Genomic DNA, 20500 nt, shown 5'->3' on the forward strand with positions numbered 1-20500 from the left:
TGCTCCACCCTGATCAGACTCACCCGAACATATTTAACCTCCTTTGTTAGTTTAGTCTGTGTGGCATCCTTCGTCTGTGCCAAAGAGTTGTTTTGTTTTTGAGTTAGAACATTCTCATATAATCATTGATGAATTAAAGAGGTCATCCCTTTTATGTTGCAGATAATAAAGGTGGAGCTAATTTTAACTACTTTTAATATTTAACATTTATAGGCTACTTAATAATACATAACACTAGTTTATCTATAATTTGCATTATTTATCTCAATCTGCAATATTAATAACTCATATTTGGAAATAATATTGTGGATTTCTGGTATATAGTTGGTACATCTAAAGTGCCTCAGAAAAAGTACAGTTCTTGAGTAAATGTACATTACACAACTTTTCCTCTAGCTGCGTCTGAAATGTTGACATCCTTAGATCATGAATGCTCGCCTCATAGAAATACAACAATGATGAATGCAGTGTTGCTACAGATATGTGTGTTTGAATGGTGTCATTACAGGGTTTCCACACAGGAGAGGCTCTGCTGCATGGAGATTTAAATTACATTTGTAGTTTCCCCAATTTTGCACTAGTGATTGGTCAACTATTTCTGCGGTTTTAAAGAGGCCATATTATGCTTTTTGGAGGTTTTCCCTTTCCTGTAGTATGCTGTAAAGTTTGTGTGCATGTAAATGGTCTGCAAAGGCTAAATCCCTGTGTTCCCTCCAGAGAGAGTTTCTCTCTTTTTACTATGTTCAATCTGAATTTACTTTAAAATAAAAAAATTCTATATTGATTCTGACTTTTCTACATCCAACTCAGAGGTTGATCATTGCTTTGAGAAAAAAGATTATTAACTTACCCCTTTTAGAAGTGAAGATATAGTCATTTGTTCTGGGAATGTCATTTTCTAGCCTTATACTCAGGTGCGACTTGTAGTCCGGAAAATACGGTCACACGGTAATTTGGATATTCCAAGTCTTAATAGCACCAAGAAACACTGTATTCTTTGTGTTTCTTCTTCCAGCTTAACAAACCCTCTAAAACCCAATATCAGTCAGCAGCAGTGGCTGCCGGCCCATAGGGGCGCTAGGGGCGCCGCCCCCCCTCTTCCCACATGTTTGATTTTCATTACAAATAAAAAATAAATAAAAAAATATATTTAAAAAATATATATATATATTTTTTTAATGAACAAGGTAAATATTATATAGTTGGTATCAGTAAAATGTATAATCTACAATAAAATCTCGTTTAAAAAAATTGTTTTACGATGTCTAAAGTTACTGATAAGTCACATGTTTCCTGCCTGGCCGCAGCGTGTATCATTACCCTCTCTCGTCCGGGCGGTAAGAAAGGAGCCCTCAGCCAGAGCAGCAGCAGCCAACAAGCTGACTGTTGCTGTCTGTGGAAACATGGGACACACTTTTCTTATGCAAACCCACTGGAAGTGTTGCTTCATTATTTTTGAGAATTTGGTAGTACATTTACAGACCTACACTTTTTTCTGTACAGCTACACACAAATAGACAAAGGCATTTTTTGTCTTAATGCAAATTGTAATACTTTAAATGTCTTTACATTTGACTTTGAATTCTTTGGCATAAAAATTAAGAAAACAGAGAAAGAAAGAAAGCTAAAAAACGATGTAGAAGTAAAATAAGTATGTAGAAGGTGATACAACTTTTAATAACAAAGAAAAAGGTAATAAAGAAAGATATACATAACATTTCAAACACATTTTATTTAAAATGTGAGGAGTTGCACTGGTTATGTTCCTATAATGTGAGAGATGTAACTCAGGTTTTCACCATGGTCCTTCAAGGGTTTAAACTGCAGGGGGCTTGCCTCAATAGAGACATTTAAGAGGATCTCTATAATATCCACATTTTTGGTGCCACTTAAAAAGCTGTAATTGTTTTGTTCACTGTAACACCAACATGTGCAGATGTGTTAACAAAGTAACAAACACCATCAAACATTGCAAAAGTGAATATTTTTCAATTGAGTTGTCAGCCAGTTGTCCCTGACTAGATTGTTTCGGAAGTGAAATGTATGCTTTTGAATTACTCCAACAGACATTACCCCTTTCCTTACATTATCCCAGTCCTCAGGCCATAAGACTCTAAGAGCTCATTAAGTGCCTCCATAACCGTTTATCTGTTTGCATCTGGCTATTTATTTATGTATATATCATATTCCATTTACGTGTATATAGACTCTTCTCGCACTATCTGTATTTTATTTGTATTTACTTGTACATTTTGCAAAATTCTTTATTTCTATTCTGTTATTTATTTCTGTATTTGTATTGGTTTTATTTGTTTTATGTCCTATATATATTATGTTGCATTGTTGAAGGAGCCTGGGACTTAAGTTTTTCATAACCATAATTACACTGTAGCTAATGTGCACATGACAATAAAGCTTTGAATCTTTGAAAAGTCATGACCATCAACACTAACACTGGCTGTCACTACACACCGTACCATACCCATGTTACATTCATATTCATACTGTTATATCTATCTATTCTTATGCATATGTGTTAAGAAAATATCACTCGTCACCGGCTTGAGCTTCAATATCAGGATCCATGTATTTATTATTCTCTCAAGAATGGAAGTAGTCATCACAAACAGAGCATTTGGTACAACTAGTTCCTGAACAGTGTCCTTCACATGCCTATATACAAGAGAGGGAGTTACACAGTCACAATATACAGGAGTTCAAAGCAGTATTCAATGCTTAGTTCAGATTAGCTAAGGCCCACGTAAGCAATAAACATGACAGTCATATGTCTATCTCCATAGAGGCTGAATCATCATGTTAATCACATAGCTATCATATGCCTAAAACAGTGTGTCGTGACGCTCTTCTAGGTAATCATACATCCTGTTCTGTACACAGCTACGTTGGGCCTTTGTTATCAAGTGCTACTCTGATATTGGAAGAGTACATTCAGTATTTTCCCAACAATATATGTATACACCATACATGCCATAGTGAGACATCTGACACATGTTACTCTGAGAACCAGGGTTACGCTGGTAACAGTTATGCCAGATTTAGAAAGAAGAAGAGAAGAAGAATATACCCTTAAAGGTGGGGTAGGTAAGTTTGAGAAACTGGCTTGAGATACACTTTTTGTTATATTCCATGGAATGCTCTTAACATCCCGATAGCAATGAATATCTTACAGTAAGAGCTTTGACAAAAAATCCATACAAAAATGTCATCTGTGGAAGCCGTAGTACTGTAAAAAGCACGACCAATCATTTTAGCCGGCCCGGCTAAAATAACTGGATGGCCTACCTGCCTGTCAGCCTTCCATCTGTGCACAAACTTATCTCGTGCCCTCATTGGTCATGTGCGCGTTCGTGTGTTGGAGGAGGGGCTCTGTAAGGAAGTGGCAGATTTTCTCCGGTTGTGTATTTTCAAATTCTAGCGATCTCGAGCTGGTTTCTCAAACTTACCTACCCTACCTTTAATTGTCCCACAGAGGGGAAATGTACATTCTGCATTTGACCCCTCATAGTGTTAGGAGCAGTGGGCAGCCATTATGCAGAAGAAGATAAAGAATGTATTTCTTATTTCTGTTTCCAACTGACTGAATAAAACACCTTTTAAAATCTTTTAAATGGTGTTTGAAATAATTAAAGCGGTCTAAATTAGCCAGAAATAAGACAGAATCCTTTTAATGACTCCAAGTGTCTGATTTGTTGTACATTCAAATATCTAACAGTAAATACAAGTATATCTTAATCAACTCATGAATGAATAAGTTGATTGACAGTAAATGCCAAATGTTTTAAATGTAAAGATGGAAAAGAATCATGGTTCAAGCTTTCGAATGTAAAATGTACAATATAATAATGTTGACAAAGCGGTAGGAAGATTTGACTCTGGGTCCTTTTGACAGCATTTCTCAACTTTTTTTAAAAGTTTAATAAATCAAAATATTAATTGATGAAACAAATAATATTTAGCAGATGTATAAAAAAGAAAGTAGGTGCAATTACCTCCATAATGTGGTATGAATTATAAGTAACAACCTTGTAATACTTGAAAAACATTTTCCTGATAACACATTACCTAAACTTATGTTTAAGAAATGTATGCAAGACTTTCTGTTGTAATTTCTCGTGTGGTAAAGGATCTGAATACTTCCTCCATCCAACAAAATAATATTACATTAATGGAAATTATAATAATAATAACTAAAATAACACAGTATAAAAAGAAAGTTTGATCACATACGTTTTATTAAAAGATCCCAAAGACTGAATCCAGTAAAAATGTTAAACAAATTAAGAAAGAATCAGGCAAGAACAGATTAATTCAGATTGTATATGTGTGCAAGAATAAATGTGTAAAATAAACATTTCACATACATTTTTCCCCAAAAATTGATTGTAGTGAATAGGAATAAAAAAAAAAACCTCGTCACCTAATGGTAAAGTTTCACCATAACTAGTGACTCTGCGGATAATCAGGTTAATGTGAGCATGCACATCCAGAGACGGATCTGATCTTCATGTCGAAGGTTTTCAGGGAGTACTTCGTGCCCTTCCATGTCTTCCAGATAACCCCAACATATCGATATACAGTGGTGGTCCCGCGAGGTGCGTATAAGCCGGTGGGGTTGGCATGGATTAGGGTTATGCATTTGGAGTACCAGAATCCACCGATAGAATTCTGAGCGCAGTTTACAGTGTAAATGTCCTGGTCTCTGTCAAACGTGGTGAACTTCATGTTGTTGTGGTTTGTCAAACTGTCCCCTAGAAATAAAAACAAACAAACTTGAAACCCAGAAACACTTATTTTAATGCCAATGTGTGTCAGTGGGTAATATATTTTATTTTATGTTTTTATAAATGACTTAAAGAACAATAGGTACAGCACATGTATGCCTCTTAAATAGTGATAGAATATAACCGGGCACATTTGTATTTAAGTAGAATATTAAGGTATTTCTATTTTATGTAATTTAATAAAAGTTTTCTAATATTACATTTCTCACACGTCCAAATTGCAACACTTAAGTCCCAAGAAATACCCACCAAGTGTCACCAGACCAACCTTTCCTCACGCTATTTTTCATTACATTTTTAACAAACACTATAGAGAGGACATATTATGCTAGTTTTCAGGTTCATATTTGTATTTTGTGTCTCTTATGTGACTGTGACATGCTTTAATATTCAAAAAGCTCTTTATTTTCCTCAAACTGCCTGTGCTGCAGCACCTCTTTTCACCCTCTGTCTGAAACCAGAGCCCAGTCTGCTCTGATTGGTTAGCTGGCCAGCACAGATTGTGATTTGTCAACCGCTTAGAGATACCCCGCTCCTTAGCCTATCGCGTAAGATGCGTTGGAAAGCTAGACAATACAAGCAAGAGTGTTACGTAGTGATGTCACTATGTTACGGAAGTAAACAAAGGAGTCCAATGGAGGCGTTTAAGACATGGGGGGAGTGTGGGAGAGAAACTCCCTCTGGAAGGAGCTTTGGGAATATAGCCCAGACCATTTACATGCACAAAAAACTATATAACACTACAGGGAAGGGGAACCCCCCCCCAAAAAAAACATTAGGGCCTCTTTAAACCTACATTTCCGAAAGTAATATCCACACAGTAATCCTTACCTGCTTTTCCGCCAGTGAATTTGCCCAGGTGAAGCTGATAACCGTCAACCTCAGAATCGATGGAGAAGGAGGAGTACTTGGCGTACCTCTTCCCACGCTCAAAGTCCTCCATGTCGATCCGCAGCTCGTTCTCCTTCCTCAGAGTCAGCAGGAAGATGTTTTCCAGGCCTTAGAAAAGGAAAAAAAAATCTTATGTTTTCCCATGCTCCTTAGGGACCTGGGGAACATGATGCGCGGTAGGCTCCATATAGAGTCTCCGCACTGTTTTTTCATGCACACTCTACACAAGGTAAGCGTGTGTGAGTGTGCCTTATCCAAGCTGCGGCCCCAACTTCTCCACGGTTACAACCGAATGGGAGGAAGTGGGGATGCGGTGGATGTTAGCCAAAAGCCGGTCAGGGACAGTGTGATGGGTCAATGTTGTTGGACGACAGGGCGTTTATACATCGGGGCTCCGCCCACTGTACCCATAGAGTCCAGTAGAGGGCGGAGCCTGTGTGAGATATAACGAGGGGTTACGTATTGTAACCCTGGTTATATATGCACAGGCGGAGCCCTCTACCTGGGGGCCCTGTCTGTCCTATGCCGCTCGCTGAAGAGGGTGTAGGATGACGGTCGGAGGGCGTAGCCGCCTTATATACTGTGGGCCTGCGCACGCATTCAGGTAGGCTCGCCCCGATTGGCCGGCTACGTTTACGTAACTCAGTAGGTGAAAGCACGCACAGCATGATAGAGAGTAGTACCCATAGAGTCCAGTGAGTAGAGGGCTCCGCCTGTGCTTATATAACCAGGTTTACAATACGTAACCCCTCGTTTTCTTCTTCCTTAAGCTAAACATACAGTATCATATATGGAGCAAAGCCTGCAAGTTGAGGCAGTCACAGGGGCCAGTCAGTAACGCTGACCTGGGACCCCCCTGTTACCCCTTCCAAAATAAAAGTTTATAATATTACCATTTATTGGCTATAAGGCTGGCGTCAACGGAACTACTGTAACTCAGCATTGTAGTCGGACCCCTTAGAGCGGTACACCGCCACTGGCCATGCAGGATAAAAATCAACACTTGTCATCTCCGACCAGAGGCTGTTCCCTTTTTACTTCAAGTAAGATTCAAGCCTAGACATTGAGAGACTAAAAATCACAGAAACCGCAGGATATTGTTGCTGTAATGTGAAAGAAGAGAACACTTCACCTGGGATGCCGAGACCCGGATGTTAACAAACGGCAACCCGCCCCAGGCATTGTGTTTTTTATGTGGGGAGAAACTAGCCAACAGCTCGATGAAACCAGCGCACCTCCAGAGACATCTCAGCACCAAACACCTGTGTCATGTTGGTAAGCCACCGGAGTTTTTCAAGAGAAAACTTGCTGAGTACAGATCCTCGCAAGAGATGATGCGAAAAGCCTCCACAACATCAGCCAAAGCACTGGAGGCATCGTATGCGGTGTCACTGCTCATCGCTAAAGCCAAAAAGCCGTACACGATCGCTGAGGACCTGTTACTCCTAAAGAGTGTCAGTGCAGTGTTATTACATAGTTTGTTTATAATTGCACATTTTTTACAAAGTTTTTTTTTTTTTTTACCCTTTCATGCATTGTGGTCACTACATTAGAGACTGCTAATTTAATGCTGTTTTCTTGTATATGCATGGGGTTTCGGATGGTATAGTTGCACATCAGGCACCACTGTGGATTTTATTATAATATTTGTGTATTGTATTATGTAAGGGATAATACAATACACAAAAAAGAACACCCTTCAGGCTCATCAAGATCCACTCGGGTGTTCTTTTCCCCATAATGACCAAGTCGCTGCACATTATCCCGCTTATTACAAGGCCACATTCTCAACAAAGTAACAATATGACTCCCAATATTAATTGACATGCTTTTATAGATTTAGAAAATGTTTTTATTGATTTAAAGAAAAGTAGGCTATTATTATTATTTAAAATGACATGCATCCGCTAAGAAAAATAGTCCGTTGTCACTGTTTGAACTACGTAGCAACGGCAGGAACTGCTTCGATAGCGTTTTTGCGGACCTTTTTGATTACAGATTTGAAAACATCGTTGCTTGCTTTAAAAGTAGCACAATTCATTATGTCAAACCTTGGAAAGTATCTAGATATCCCTGCCCTAATGCCAAAGTAACGTTGCAACTGAATATGTTTTGCCGTTTGATGTCTATGTCAGGACCGTTGCGTAAAAAGGAGGGTTTCTGCCCCGTTACTTCTCCGCTGTTTTCTTGTCCCAGTTTGCTTTTCGGCCAAACTGTATACAGTTAAATCGACCGGACTTCTTTCTGCAGATGTGACGTGAGCTTCCTTAACAACGGTCAATAAATCCTTGACAGCGGTCTGTACTACTGGATTAACAACGTGTCACGTGTTCTGAATTGACCAATCAGAATCGAGTATTCAACTAAGCCATGTAATAAACATAGATAGTTTTTGCATAATATATCATTTTGTTCATGGGTTTATTATTACGTAAAAATCTGTTTTAAAAAAAATTCTCATGCATAAAGATGAAAATATCGTTAGTTTGTTGTAATTCGTTCATGAAGGAGTTAATAAATCACACACTGATGGAACATGACTATATTGTAATTATTTATTTTGGCTTCTTTCTATCAATTATGTTCGGGGTCGGTCAGGGGTATACATTACTGAAAAAAGTTTGAGAAGCACTGCTGTAAAGGACAACAAAATAACAACTGAAACAAAGAACTGTAACTTACAGTTACTGAAATAAATAACTGTACAGAAGCACAAAGCAATTACTGTATTTTATGTTTATTTTACGCAATTACTATATAGTGTTTTTGTCTTTTTTCACCCGTTTTTATTGTATAATATAAATACAAAAATAACTGGCCCCAGGCTGGTCCCCCCCCCAGAAAAATTGGTCTAGAGCCGTCACTGGGCAGTCACACCAGCATTCACCAGTAGGCACCAATCATTTAAATGTTCCTTCATCTGCCAGCATATTAAGATGAAAAATGTGTTGAATTTATTAGTTGAACACTCACCGAGCCAATATTCTCCTGCCATGTTCCCAAATCCGAATTTATAGTTACTCCAGGGCCTGTAGAAGTTTATAGTCCCATCCATCCTCTTGAGAAATACCTGAGAGGAAGAGTAGGAAGAAGATTGATACAGGATAATAGGATACCAACATGTTCTACTACAATAACTACATCTGGAGAACTTTACAAAGTATCTTGACCAGTAAACAGGACTGTTGGTGGAAATGGAAAAGAAAAATCAAGACAAATTATTTGTTGTATTCCTGGAGGCAACAGAAAAAGCTGAAGCAGTTAAGACAAGTCATGAGTTCTCAAAGCAGGTTTACAAGGTCTAAGAAAAGCACACAGTCTGATAAAATCTGATATACTGACCGTCCATCTGCCCCCGTCAGTGTTCATGTCACAGAAGACTTGCAGGGGAGTGTCGGGACCCCCGGGGAAGATGGTGTACACCCCACTGGAGCTGGTGTTGTCATTGCAATAGATGTCATTGCAGTCGAAAGGCAGAAAATCCTTCGAGCCAGTGGCAGCTGAGGCTAAAAACCCAAGAAGAGCCACGAATAATGTCACCTGGATGCAAAAGAGAAGAGATTTTAAATACCTACAGCACCTTTTGAAGTGATTTCCTGCACAGTTTTTAATGGTTATACATTAGTTTTTAATGATTATTAATTTGCTCAGAGTAGATCAGTTTGAGACAGCTCCAAGTATTGATGCTTGTATTGATTATCAGCAGAGAACAGAGACATTTAAATATATATATTTGTGTGTTTTCTTACCTGCATCATCTTCATAGTGGAGAGGAAGGTCTACGCTGAGTTCACTCTGTTGTTTGAGGTGATTCTTGTTTGGACCCTAGGCATTTAAACAAACTGTGCATCACGTGTTTTTGGAAGTGCGTGACAAGCTGTGTTATTTTAAGGTTTATGAAAAAAAATGTAACCAGCATTCATTACTGGAATAGGTTGAAGAACCTGATCAACTGGATGTGACATAAGGTACTGGAATGGAGAAAGACTTGTGACACTGGAGCAGGAGCCATTTTCGACAAAAAAAAAAGATTTGCCCACCTTCTAACAGTGCCACAGATTCTCGATGGGATGATATCTGGTCTCTGAGCCACTTTAGGACATCAACCTTTTTGTTGTTTAACCACTACTGTGTTGACTCGGCCTTGTGCTTAGGATCATTGTTCTGCTAAAAGGTGAAGAAGAAGGTTCTCCCTGTATTGTGCTGTATCCATTCTTCTGAGATACTCAGTCCCTGCAGACGAAAAGCATGCCAACAGCATGATAGTGATAACAGCAAGTATTATGCAGAGCTCTCGACATGGTTTGCTGGTGCACCTTCACTCCACGTTTAGCCACTGAACTCTGTAGCTCCTTGATTGTGATTGTTGGCTTCTGGTCTCAGTATTGGTTGTGTAGAATAATGCAGCTTCCACCTCTTTAGATTCTCAGTCTGAGCTATGATACTCAAACTATTGGAGGGTTTTACCCAGAAAATGAGAGCTATTCTAATGTTTCACAGGTGGGGCCAATTGTAGAGCCTACAGCGTCTTTGTTTGAGGAATAGTTTTCATTTGTGTCAACTTATAGCTTCCAAAGCACTGGGGTTTTCTATATACAAAACTAATTTCACATTGAAGGTCAGTCTTCTAAAATGAAATATCAGAACAAAATCCTAACGTTTTGATCCTTTGTAATCCAAACAAATCAGATAAGTTTCAAGTGGGTGAACACTGTTGCAAGTCAGTTTATGGACTAAAACTAATTACACAAACAAGGAATCTCTATCTGTGGACCCAAGGACCAAAAGCTACAAGTTTAATATTAATACAGTTTAAATAAACAATGAAATAACAATGGGAACTATCTGAGAAACTACTGTGAACAGACAAGGCCACACAGACTGAAGGAACAACAGAGAAAGATTGAACAGGGACAGGTGAATCTGATCAGGACAGGTGAATCTGATCAGGGCAGGTTATCGCAAAGCCGGGAAACACACCAGGTAATAAAATGAATAGATTGAACAAGGGCCCAGAATGTGACAAAACAGCATTCAGTATTCTTTATTTGGAAGAATTTGAATAAAACATTTTAAAAACAGCATAAAATTCAATACAAATAAATAAAATATTGGGAAGTTGTACTCAGGATGTGACCTATAGAGATCATGTATTTTCCAGTTATTGTAATAACTGATTATATATTTTAAATTTAAAATAAACTTAATTTCAACCAACACACCACCAACATCTTCAAAAGGAGCCAACAAAGATTATCCGTCGTCCATATACTCGAAAAACTGTACGTTTCCCCCCCTCTTCTCCCTCTACTATACCAAAGCATTATCAATATGCTCACTGTCACCAACCGGACCAAACTCACACGCATCTCCAACACTGCTGCCAGCGTGATTGGACTCCCTACACCCAACCTCACAGTGCTTAACAACAGGGCCATCTCACGCATAGCAACCACAACAGAACTGGACATCACACACCCACTCAATCAGTTCCTCGCTGCACTGCCACCCAGGCGTAGGTACAGAGCACTGAGATGCAAACGTTTTGGAAAAAGCTTGATTCCTGCAGCCATTGCTGCCTTAAAGGTCTCCTATCATGCAAAATGCACTTTTTTACGTCTTTTATACATGTGTGTCAGGGAACTCACAAAGTGTCAGAAAATAAAACCCTCTTTATTTTCCTCCGTACCCAAATCTCTAAAAACGGGGGTACAACGGAGCTGATCCAGATTTGAGTCCGATATGACGTAATATCGGAAATGTGGACCCACAGCATTATCAGAAACGTTGCTATCAGAAACAATGCGTGACGTGTTTTGGACGTAATATGGTCTTTGTTTACATTAGCAAGCGTTGCTAACACTCAGAGCTAACCTGTACCGGAGAGAGTATGTGTAAAAAACAACAAGTCCTCCAACTCATACGACCAACTAGGTCGATTGTTCAAGCCCTTATTACGACCAAATAGGTTGTTTGTTCAAGCGCTTAGTACGACCTATAATCACGTTTTAAAGTTTTCAACCTCTAGTGCTCCCGTTGATTGCAAACGTTACAGAGGGTCATTAGGCGCGTTCACACCGGAGTACTTTGGAGTACTTTTCCCACAATAGTTCATCAGAACTACGATATATTTGCGTTCACACCAAAAAGCCCCAGGAACTAAAGTAGCTCAAATTAGTTCGTCCGACCCGCTTTTCAGTCCCTGCTAGAGAGCAGGGACTGTTGTGGGAGAAAATAGTTCGTACATCTAGCTAGCTAGCTATTCTCAGCCATGCCCGCTATGAACACGTTTTGACTTGTGAATAAGTGTGCAATGTTCTGTAATTTGCTTCACTAACTCATGGCACTAATCGTGTGTTTCAGGCGAGGTGTTTCTCTCAGGATTAGAAACTAGTTTTCCCCTCCGGGATAAAACGATAATATAACGTTAGCAATTAGCATGCTAGCTGGACATAATGCTACCTCTGTATTCTTACCTCTAACAATACATTGTAGTTGCTATAATTTCAAGTAATTTGCAACATTCATTCTACATGTTAATGGTAAAAGCTTAAACAGTTGATTACCTGCATGCCACAAAGACTGATGTTCTAATATTTTTGCACATTTAAGTAGAAATGTAATTGAAATTCTATTTATTTTTCCTTTTTTTTATTGATTGTTATAATTGTACTCAGCCATGTTATGTTAGATGTCAATCCACTTACACTGTAACTACTCTGGCCTTGAAAGAAGGTTACACATCTAACTGATGTCCACTAATCCCTATAAAACAAAGTTCAAGCATACAATAAGCACAAAACAATAAATAAGGGCACTTTGATATTTATTCTTTATTTGATATTATTTGATCCTATCTATCTATCTTATCTTCTACTTTACACCTGCATTTTGTACACTGTCCCTGCCTGCACCATGTCCAATGTTGGACAATGTTGTCTCGTTGTTGCGATTAAACTGATCTTGTATCTTGCATATTTCACCTTAGGAAAGTGGGCACGCGATGACAGCTTCCTTGACACCATCATGGCGATGGACCGCCGTGCCATGGTCAGCAAGGAGAATGAGGACCTGCGTGCCAAGGAGATGCATGACGAACGGCTGCTGCATTCACACAAGGCCCAGGAATCGAGGTGGAGCAACACAATACCTTTCAGGCTGGGCTTCTGGCAGTGCTAAGCGAGCTCATTAAATCCAACAGGCCTTCAATACAAAAATTAAGAAAAACTTGTCGTCATTGATAAACTGTACAATGACTTGTTGGGAGGCGTGTTGTGCAGTGGTCTGGTGCGTTGGTGTTCGGATCAGGGGAGCACAGGTTCAAACCCCACTGCAGTCAGGATGTCGTTGTGTCCCTGGGCAAGACACTTCACCCCAAATTGCCTACACCTGGGACAGTTCATTTTGTATTATTGTGATTATATATATATGCCACTGTTATTAATACTGACACCTAACTTTGCACTAAGGTGTGTCTGCTGCTGAGCCTACCTATTGTTATTATATATATATATATATATATATATTGCCACTGTTATTATATTGTTTTGATACTACTGACACTTATTGATCTGCTGCTGATAAATAAAAGAGAACCTACATGCACAGCACTAGCATCATGACTGTCTTTGTTTAAACCAGCAGCAGTGCAGCGGTACACAGACTAACCTGTGTGTGTGTAACATAGTTCTTCAGGTGTGTATGCTTAACATGCATGTATTTATCACAGTAAAGATGGTATACAAAAGTTTTTAAAGAGCTTTCAACCTCATCCCATTGTCTTTAACACACATTTAACATAATAATATACTCATTAATATACAAATATACAGTATGAGTACTGTTTTGATACTGACATTTAATCTTTGCACTTAATCTTTGTGTGTCTGCACTATTGTAATTGTGTCTGTTGACTGGTAAATAAAAGAGAGAACCAAATGCACTGTACAAAAGATCAGCTTTATTGTCAATTTACAATTTCCATGCTGTTCAGATGCCTCTCCCCAACGTTGCTTCCAGGCGAATACAGAGGAGTTGAAAAGAGCCCTTGGACATTCGGAAATCTTTGATCCACTGCACATTGGTGTACGTTGGCACCACCTCCCACCAGGCCGACGTTCTATTGTTCACCCAGAGTTCAGTAGTATTCGCATATCTGGAACACATACAAAGACACAAATTAGCCCTACATAACTCCATAAATCCTACATTAGATAGTATTAATGTGATTTAATGAACGTACCATTGCTGTTCTTTGGGCGTGATAACGGCCATCATCCTCAGCTGTCCTACGGCGAAACATGTCCATAGCGTGTGCTTTCGTCGTCCAATCCTTTTGTTAAGGCTTCTTAACCGCCTTCGCCTCCGACTCAGCATTTCTATTGCATTTGAATGGTCGATCTGTATTTGTGGCTGAGTTATTGGCTTAAATAACTCAGTTACGAAGCTGTATAACACGACCACCAAAACGTCAACTTCATACCGTGTCTGAGGTCGGAAGGTAAACAGAAGCATACAGCGGAAGCGGAAGTTTTTTTTCTTCTTCTTCTTCTCTCGGTTTTTTGGCGAATTGCAACTTTAAGGTGCATACCGCCACCTACTGTACTCGCCGTGAAGTTGTTTGCGGCCTGCCAGTAAACCCAAAGCAGAAGAAGAAGAAGTGACGTCAGCGGCTCATTTGCCTAATCCACCCCCAGGAACTCATTTTGGTGTGAACGCGATTCTGCTTTAGTTCATCAGAACTAAAAGAGCTCTCATGAACTAAAGTTCTCATGAACTACTGTGGGAAAAGTACTTGGTGTGAACGCCCCTATTTATTCACATATAACCCTCTCTGTAAAATCCTAAATTGTAGGATAGTTTGGCCATTAAAATGCTTTTTGATTAGATTTCTAGCGAGAAGTGTATATTGTACTTTTAGAATCCATGTCCAGTGGATGTGTAGGATCTATAGTTTGATAGATATTACGAAGATGATTTGAGGTTTCGCCAGGAGAACGTTAGCGTCAACCCTCACGGGGTGAAAACAGTATTTCCGGTCTCGAAGTTTTCATAATAAAACCAATGATCAAATGATTTAACAGTGATATCTGCAGTACTCATCCACTAAAAACATCAGTTTATCCTTGTTAATTATACGACATGAATTGGTTTAAATTGTGTCCAATGCTTTTGTGTTTTTCCCATAGGTTTTTCCCTTTCGATTCTGAGAGACACATTTCTTTTTTCAGAGGTTTTGATCTACATCGAACTACCCATAATCCTGGATGTTTTAGCCGCAATGCACGTCGGGATATGGTGTTTATGTGATATGAAATCGGAAAACATTTAAAAAATAAAAGATAATACCTTATTCCGAGTGTTCTTGCTTTTCTCTTTGGAAGTCATCACATTACGGCATTGTAATACACGGTTCGGCTGCATTAAATATTACATATCTGCAGACCCGACGCCAGAACAAATCTATAGAGAGGGCTTATGATTTTCATGGGAGGCACCAGAGATTTTCTTTTGGGGGTGCTGTGGGGTAGCTTGACGTTTCATAGAGGGTGCTCAAACATGTAGGGTTTCCCATTAATGTACTGGGCGCTGCAGTGGAATTTTCTAATGCAACAATCCCCACACGCACATACACAGTCAGTGGACTGTTACAATGAAGGCTCGATAATCAGCTCACGGTATATAGGTGTAAGCAGGGGTAAAGTGCTCATCAGTTCTTATCAAGTCATGCTGTGTGAGTATCACTTTAAATTTCATCTAGTTTTTACTTCGTACATTCTATTTTTAATTACAAAAAATAATAATGATAATAGTTACTTTAGCAAAGGTATTGATTAAGCCCAATGTTAATGTTGATTTAGATATTCATCTTGTGTTTCAGTAGTAACTGCAGCTTTAGTTGGCGGTGGAGCAGGTAAGACTTTTTCATCTGATTGTAAACACACTTTAGATTAGACACTCTTTATTGAGCCCAATTTGGGAATGTTTACTATTTCTGACTCACTATTCATTTTGGAGTGGCCAAACAAATTGGCACTAACAACGTTTCCTCTGCAGCTGGAGCTGTCGTCGCTGCTCCTGTTGTTCTGGCCGCTGTAGGGTTCGATGCTGCCGCCATGATGTCAGCAGGTAAATGTCATCACTTTTATGTTTTGTATTTTAATCTCTTGGTTAAACTAATGATAATATGGTAATATCAGTTCTCAGTGTCTGCATAGTTGATATTAAACCTTTGATCCTTGCTGTACAGTAGATGCAACAGGTGTGGCTGGCGTCGGAGCAACCATTGGATGGATAACTGCAATCCTCATCTGAGAAATCATGAAGGAACAGGATGAATATGTGTACTTTGCCAAATGAAGGAGGAAAGTACAATTGACAGCACTTTCACTGGCTAAACAGGATGAGTTTCGCTGTGTCTCGCTGTATCACGGACCCGGAAACCTGTAAACTGGTTAAGCAACATATTAAGTGATAACTTAATACCTCAGAAATGTTAGATATGTGAGTTCATTGTCTCTTCGTGTTGCCATTCCCTGCTTGAAGTCTGTGTCTTGGCAGGCTTTCACTTACAAGGAAGGGAAACATAATTTAACTTCAAAGTTTGACTTCAAATGTAATAGATTATGTGCAATGTGTGTCTTCTTTGCTGTCAACAACTCTGATACTTATTGCAACTGCAGCTGTAAACGGATGATAAACAAGGTCAACTGAAAGGATGCTCAGTAGTTTACTGTGAGGGCACATCAAAGTCTGGAGATTATCAGCTGTGTTTTCATGACTATGAGAAACACCTTTAATTGTACACAATAATTTGATCCAGCTTTGGGCAGCAGGCTTTTCAACTAGAGTTCAAAATAATTGCAGTTAGCGTGCAGTAGATCTGTTTCTTTTGAAGGAGGAGTCAGAAGTAAACTGGTTAAGCAACATATTAAGTGATGACTTAATACCTCAGAAATGTTAGATATGTGAGTTAATTGTCTCTTCGTGTTGCCATTCCCTGCTTGAAGTCTGTCTACTAAAGGGTGACGTTCTTTTTTTCTTAGTTTGATTTTTTTAGTTTTCTTTGTAGGTCCAGATCGTGCAGCCAAAGGGCCCGACAGGGATCCTGTGCCAAGTGCCAACATGAGGTTGACAGTTTAGTTTTTTCAGTGAAATGTCTTGATTACTATTTTATGAATGGAAGATGAAATCTGCTACACGACAGTCCTAACAGCCAGAGCTATACTTAATGCTAATTAGTCAAAGTGAAAAAAGGCAAATAATATATCTGCCAAACATCAGCACACAGCATTTTCATTGTTAGTATGCTGTCGTCCAGCTCAAAGCACCACGTTCACTCTTAGTCTTTTACATAAACTCCAGTAAAATAATTGAAATTGTGTGAATGAAACGGTAAATAAAAAAAAGATTTGCTTTATTTTTCATGCATTTTATTTGGGTTTAGAATTGGCCGCATAATAAGATAAAAGTATTCACAGAGCACAGAAGCATCATGTTAATGCCTTCAGATTCAGTTATAGTGTAAAAACAAAGATTAATTAGAGCTAATTCACATCCTGCAAATGAAACTATTTAGGCATCATCGTCCACATTATAAAACACACTTTTGACTTATACAAATAATAAATTACAAGATGAAAATTGGATATGTTAGACTTTTAATGATCATAACAATATAATTGCTTCTGGATTGATGCTCAAATATTTAAGCCATGGCATACACAGTTTAATGTGCATGTTTAAAGGCTCATCAGTTCTTATCAAGTCATTCTGTGTGAGTATCACTTTAAATCTCATCTAGTTTTTACTTCGTACATTCTATTTTTAATTACAAAAAATAATAATGATAGTTACTTTAGCAAAGGTATTGATTAAGCCCGATGTTGATTTAGATATTCATCTTGTGTTTCAGTAGTAACTGCAGCTTTAGTTGGCGGTGGAGCAGGTACGACTTTTTCATCTGATTGTAAACACACTTTAGATTAGACACTCTTTATTGAGCCCAATTTGGGAATGTTTACTATTTCTGACTCAATATTCATTTTGGAGTGGCCAAACAAATTGGCATTAGCAACGTTTCCTCTGCAGCTGGAGCTGTCGTCGCTGACCACATGATCACACACTACATTTAAAAGAAGCTAAAATAAAATCGGAGCAAACTGAAATAGTTAGGCATGCTGCCAGAATGTTCTTTTGGCTTTCAATAAAGAATACTCATTCTCAAACTAATTCATTGTTTTTCAAAGCAGCAGGTGGACATCTGATCTGTTGATATAGGCCCGTACTAAGTTGGACTCTATACGCCTACTGCCTGAATTTTCTTTATGGTTTATGTGTCTGAAAAACGATGGTTGTTAACAAGTGGCTGAATAGGACTACAGAAGTTGTCGAGGACGTTGTACGTCATTACGCCGAAAATGTAAACACTCCCGTTAAATTTGTTTGCCCCTGTTCTGCTTGAAAGCAAGTATCTGCGCTCTTGCAAACTGTTAAAACAAACGCTTCAACTTGTACAATTTTGAATCTGTATTTTTGAATATCGATCTTAAGCCAGGAAGCCAGACCGTCTCATTCCGTAGACCGCTCGATTTGCTGTTCCTTCACTTTATTTTTATATTTATTTTATATACATTTATTTTGGACGAAAACTTAGCATGAGGAAAGGCATGTGTGGCGTGAGTGCGTGAGATATGTGTTAATTGCGTGACTCTCACGCTCAATGCGTGAGGGTTGGCAGCCCTGAGAAATCCAATTGCTTTTTTGTCGAGGGAACCCATGCGCAGCTTACTTCCGGGTAATTACGTCATCCCTGCACACCTCTATTGTCGTTCATAATAAAAATCAGGCGATGGTCACATAAAGAATGGTGTATTTGGTGTGCCTCGACTTAAATATAAAATGTAATTAGATTCCCTTTTTGATTGCATTAAACTCTTGGTATGTAAATAAACAGTGAAGACATTTTTATCCCAAAAGCAGGCAGACCTAAACTGGGTTAGAAATCCTCAACAGTGCCTTTCTTTTGTTTTCCTCCTGGTGCTTTACAGTCAGAATAAATTGTATATTGTATATGTATGTGTGACGCCCTCTGCTGTACAAGGCTTAGGTTTCAAGAAGAGAAACCTAAGCCTTATACACAGACCTGGCGCCAGAACAAATCTACAGAGAGGGCATATGATCTTCATGGGAGGGCAGTCACACGTAGACAAAGGTTTGTCTTAATGCAAATTGTAATACATTAAACGAGTCAGCAGGAATAGGTTATATGGCAGTATTGCAGCAGACCCTGTCCTGTGTGGAAAACCCCATAATGACACCACTATAAATCTGTTGCAATACTGGAATACCTCCTGGTTTTAATGAGTTATGTTCCTATAATGTGAGAGATGTAACTCAGGTTTTCACCATGGTCCTTCAAGGGTTTAAACTGCAGGGGGCTTGCCTCAATAGAGACATTTAAGAGGATCTCTAAAATATCCACATTTTTGGTGCCACTTAAAAAGGTGTAATTGTTTTGTTCACTGTAACACCAACATGTGCAGATGTGTTAACAAAGTAACAAACACCATCAAACATTGGAAAAGTGAATATTTTTCAATTGAGTTGTCAGCCAGTTGTCCCTGACTAGATTGTTTCTGAAGTGAAATGTATGCTTTTGAATTACTCCAACAGACATTACCCCTTTCCTCACATTATCACAGTCCTCAGGCCATAAGACTCTAAGAGCTCATTAAGTGCCTCCATAACCGTTTATCTGTTTGCATCTGGCTATTTATTTATGTATATATCATATTCCATTTACATGTATATAGACTATTCTTGCACATTTTGCAAAATTCTCTTGCACTATTTTATTTCTATTCTGTTATTTCTTTCAGTATTTGTATTGGTTTTATTTGTTTTATGTCCTATATATATTATGTTGCATTGTTGAAGGAGCCTGGGACATGCGTTTTTCATAACCATAATTACACTGTAGCTAATGTGCACATGACAATAAAGCTTTGAATCTTTGAAAAGTCATGACCATCAACACTAACACTGGCTGTCACTACACACCGTACCATACCCATGTTACATTCATATTCATACTGTTATATCTATCTATTCTTATGCATATGTGTTAGGAAAATATCACTCGTCACCGGCTTGAGCTTCAATATCAGGATCCATGTATTTATTATCCTCTCAAGAATGGAAGTAGTCATCACAAACAGAGCATTTGGTACAACTAGTTCCCGAATAGTGTCCATCACATGCCTATATACAAGAGAGGGAGTTACAAAGTCACAAGATACAGGAGTTCAAAGCAGTATTCAATGCTTAGTTCAGATTAGCTAAGGCCCACGTAAGCAATAAACATGACAGTCATATGTCTATCTCCATAGAGGCTGAATCATCATGTTAATCACATAGCTATCATATGCTAAAACCTATAGTTATGCCAGATTTAGAAAGAAGAAGAGAAGAAGAATATACCCTTAATTGTCCCACAGAGGGGAAATGTACATTCTGCATTTGACCCCTCATAGTGTTAGGAGCAGTGGGCTGCCATTATGCAGAAGAAGATAAAGACTGTATTTCTTATTTCTGTTTCCCACTGACTGAATAAAATACCTTTTAAAAACTTTTAAATGGTATTTGAAACCATTAAAGCGGTCTAAATTAGCCAGAATGTGTTGTACATTCAAATATCTAATAGTAAATACAAGTATATCTTAATCAACCCATGAATGAATAAGTTGATTGACAGTAAATGTCAAATATTTTAAATGTAAAGATGGAAAAGAATCATGGTTCAAGCT

At 38.6% G+C, this 20500-nt stretch overlaps 1 protein-coding gene across 1 annotated transcript; it reads right to left on the reverse strand.

The window, feature by feature from the left end:
- Window positions 1–4235: 4235 nt before the first annotated feature.
- LOC117482129 (microfibril-associated glycoprotein 4-like) lies at window positions 4236–9544 on the reverse strand. Its single transcript, XM_034130121.1, has 5 exons — window positions 9443–9544; window positions 9036–9233; window positions 8667–8763; window positions 5634–5801; window positions 4236–4769 (listed from the first exon to the last, which is right to left on the reverse strand). Exons 1-5 carry the CDS (start codon window positions 9455–9457, stop codon window positions 4486–4488), a joined length of 762 nt encoding a protein of 253 aa, XP_033986012.1. The 5' UTR covers window positions 9458–9544; the 3' UTR covers window positions 4236–4485.
- Between the last annotated feature and the right edge of the window lie 10956 nt (window positions 9545–20500).

Source organism: Trematomus bernacchii, unplaced genomic scaffold (genome assembly GCF_902827165.1).
Source record: "Trematomus bernacchii unplaced genomic scaffold, fTreBer1.1, whole genome shotgun sequence".
In the NCBI taxonomy this organism is placed as follows: Eukaryota; Metazoa; Chordata; class Actinopteri; order Perciformes; family Nototheniidae; genus Trematomus; species Trematomus bernacchii.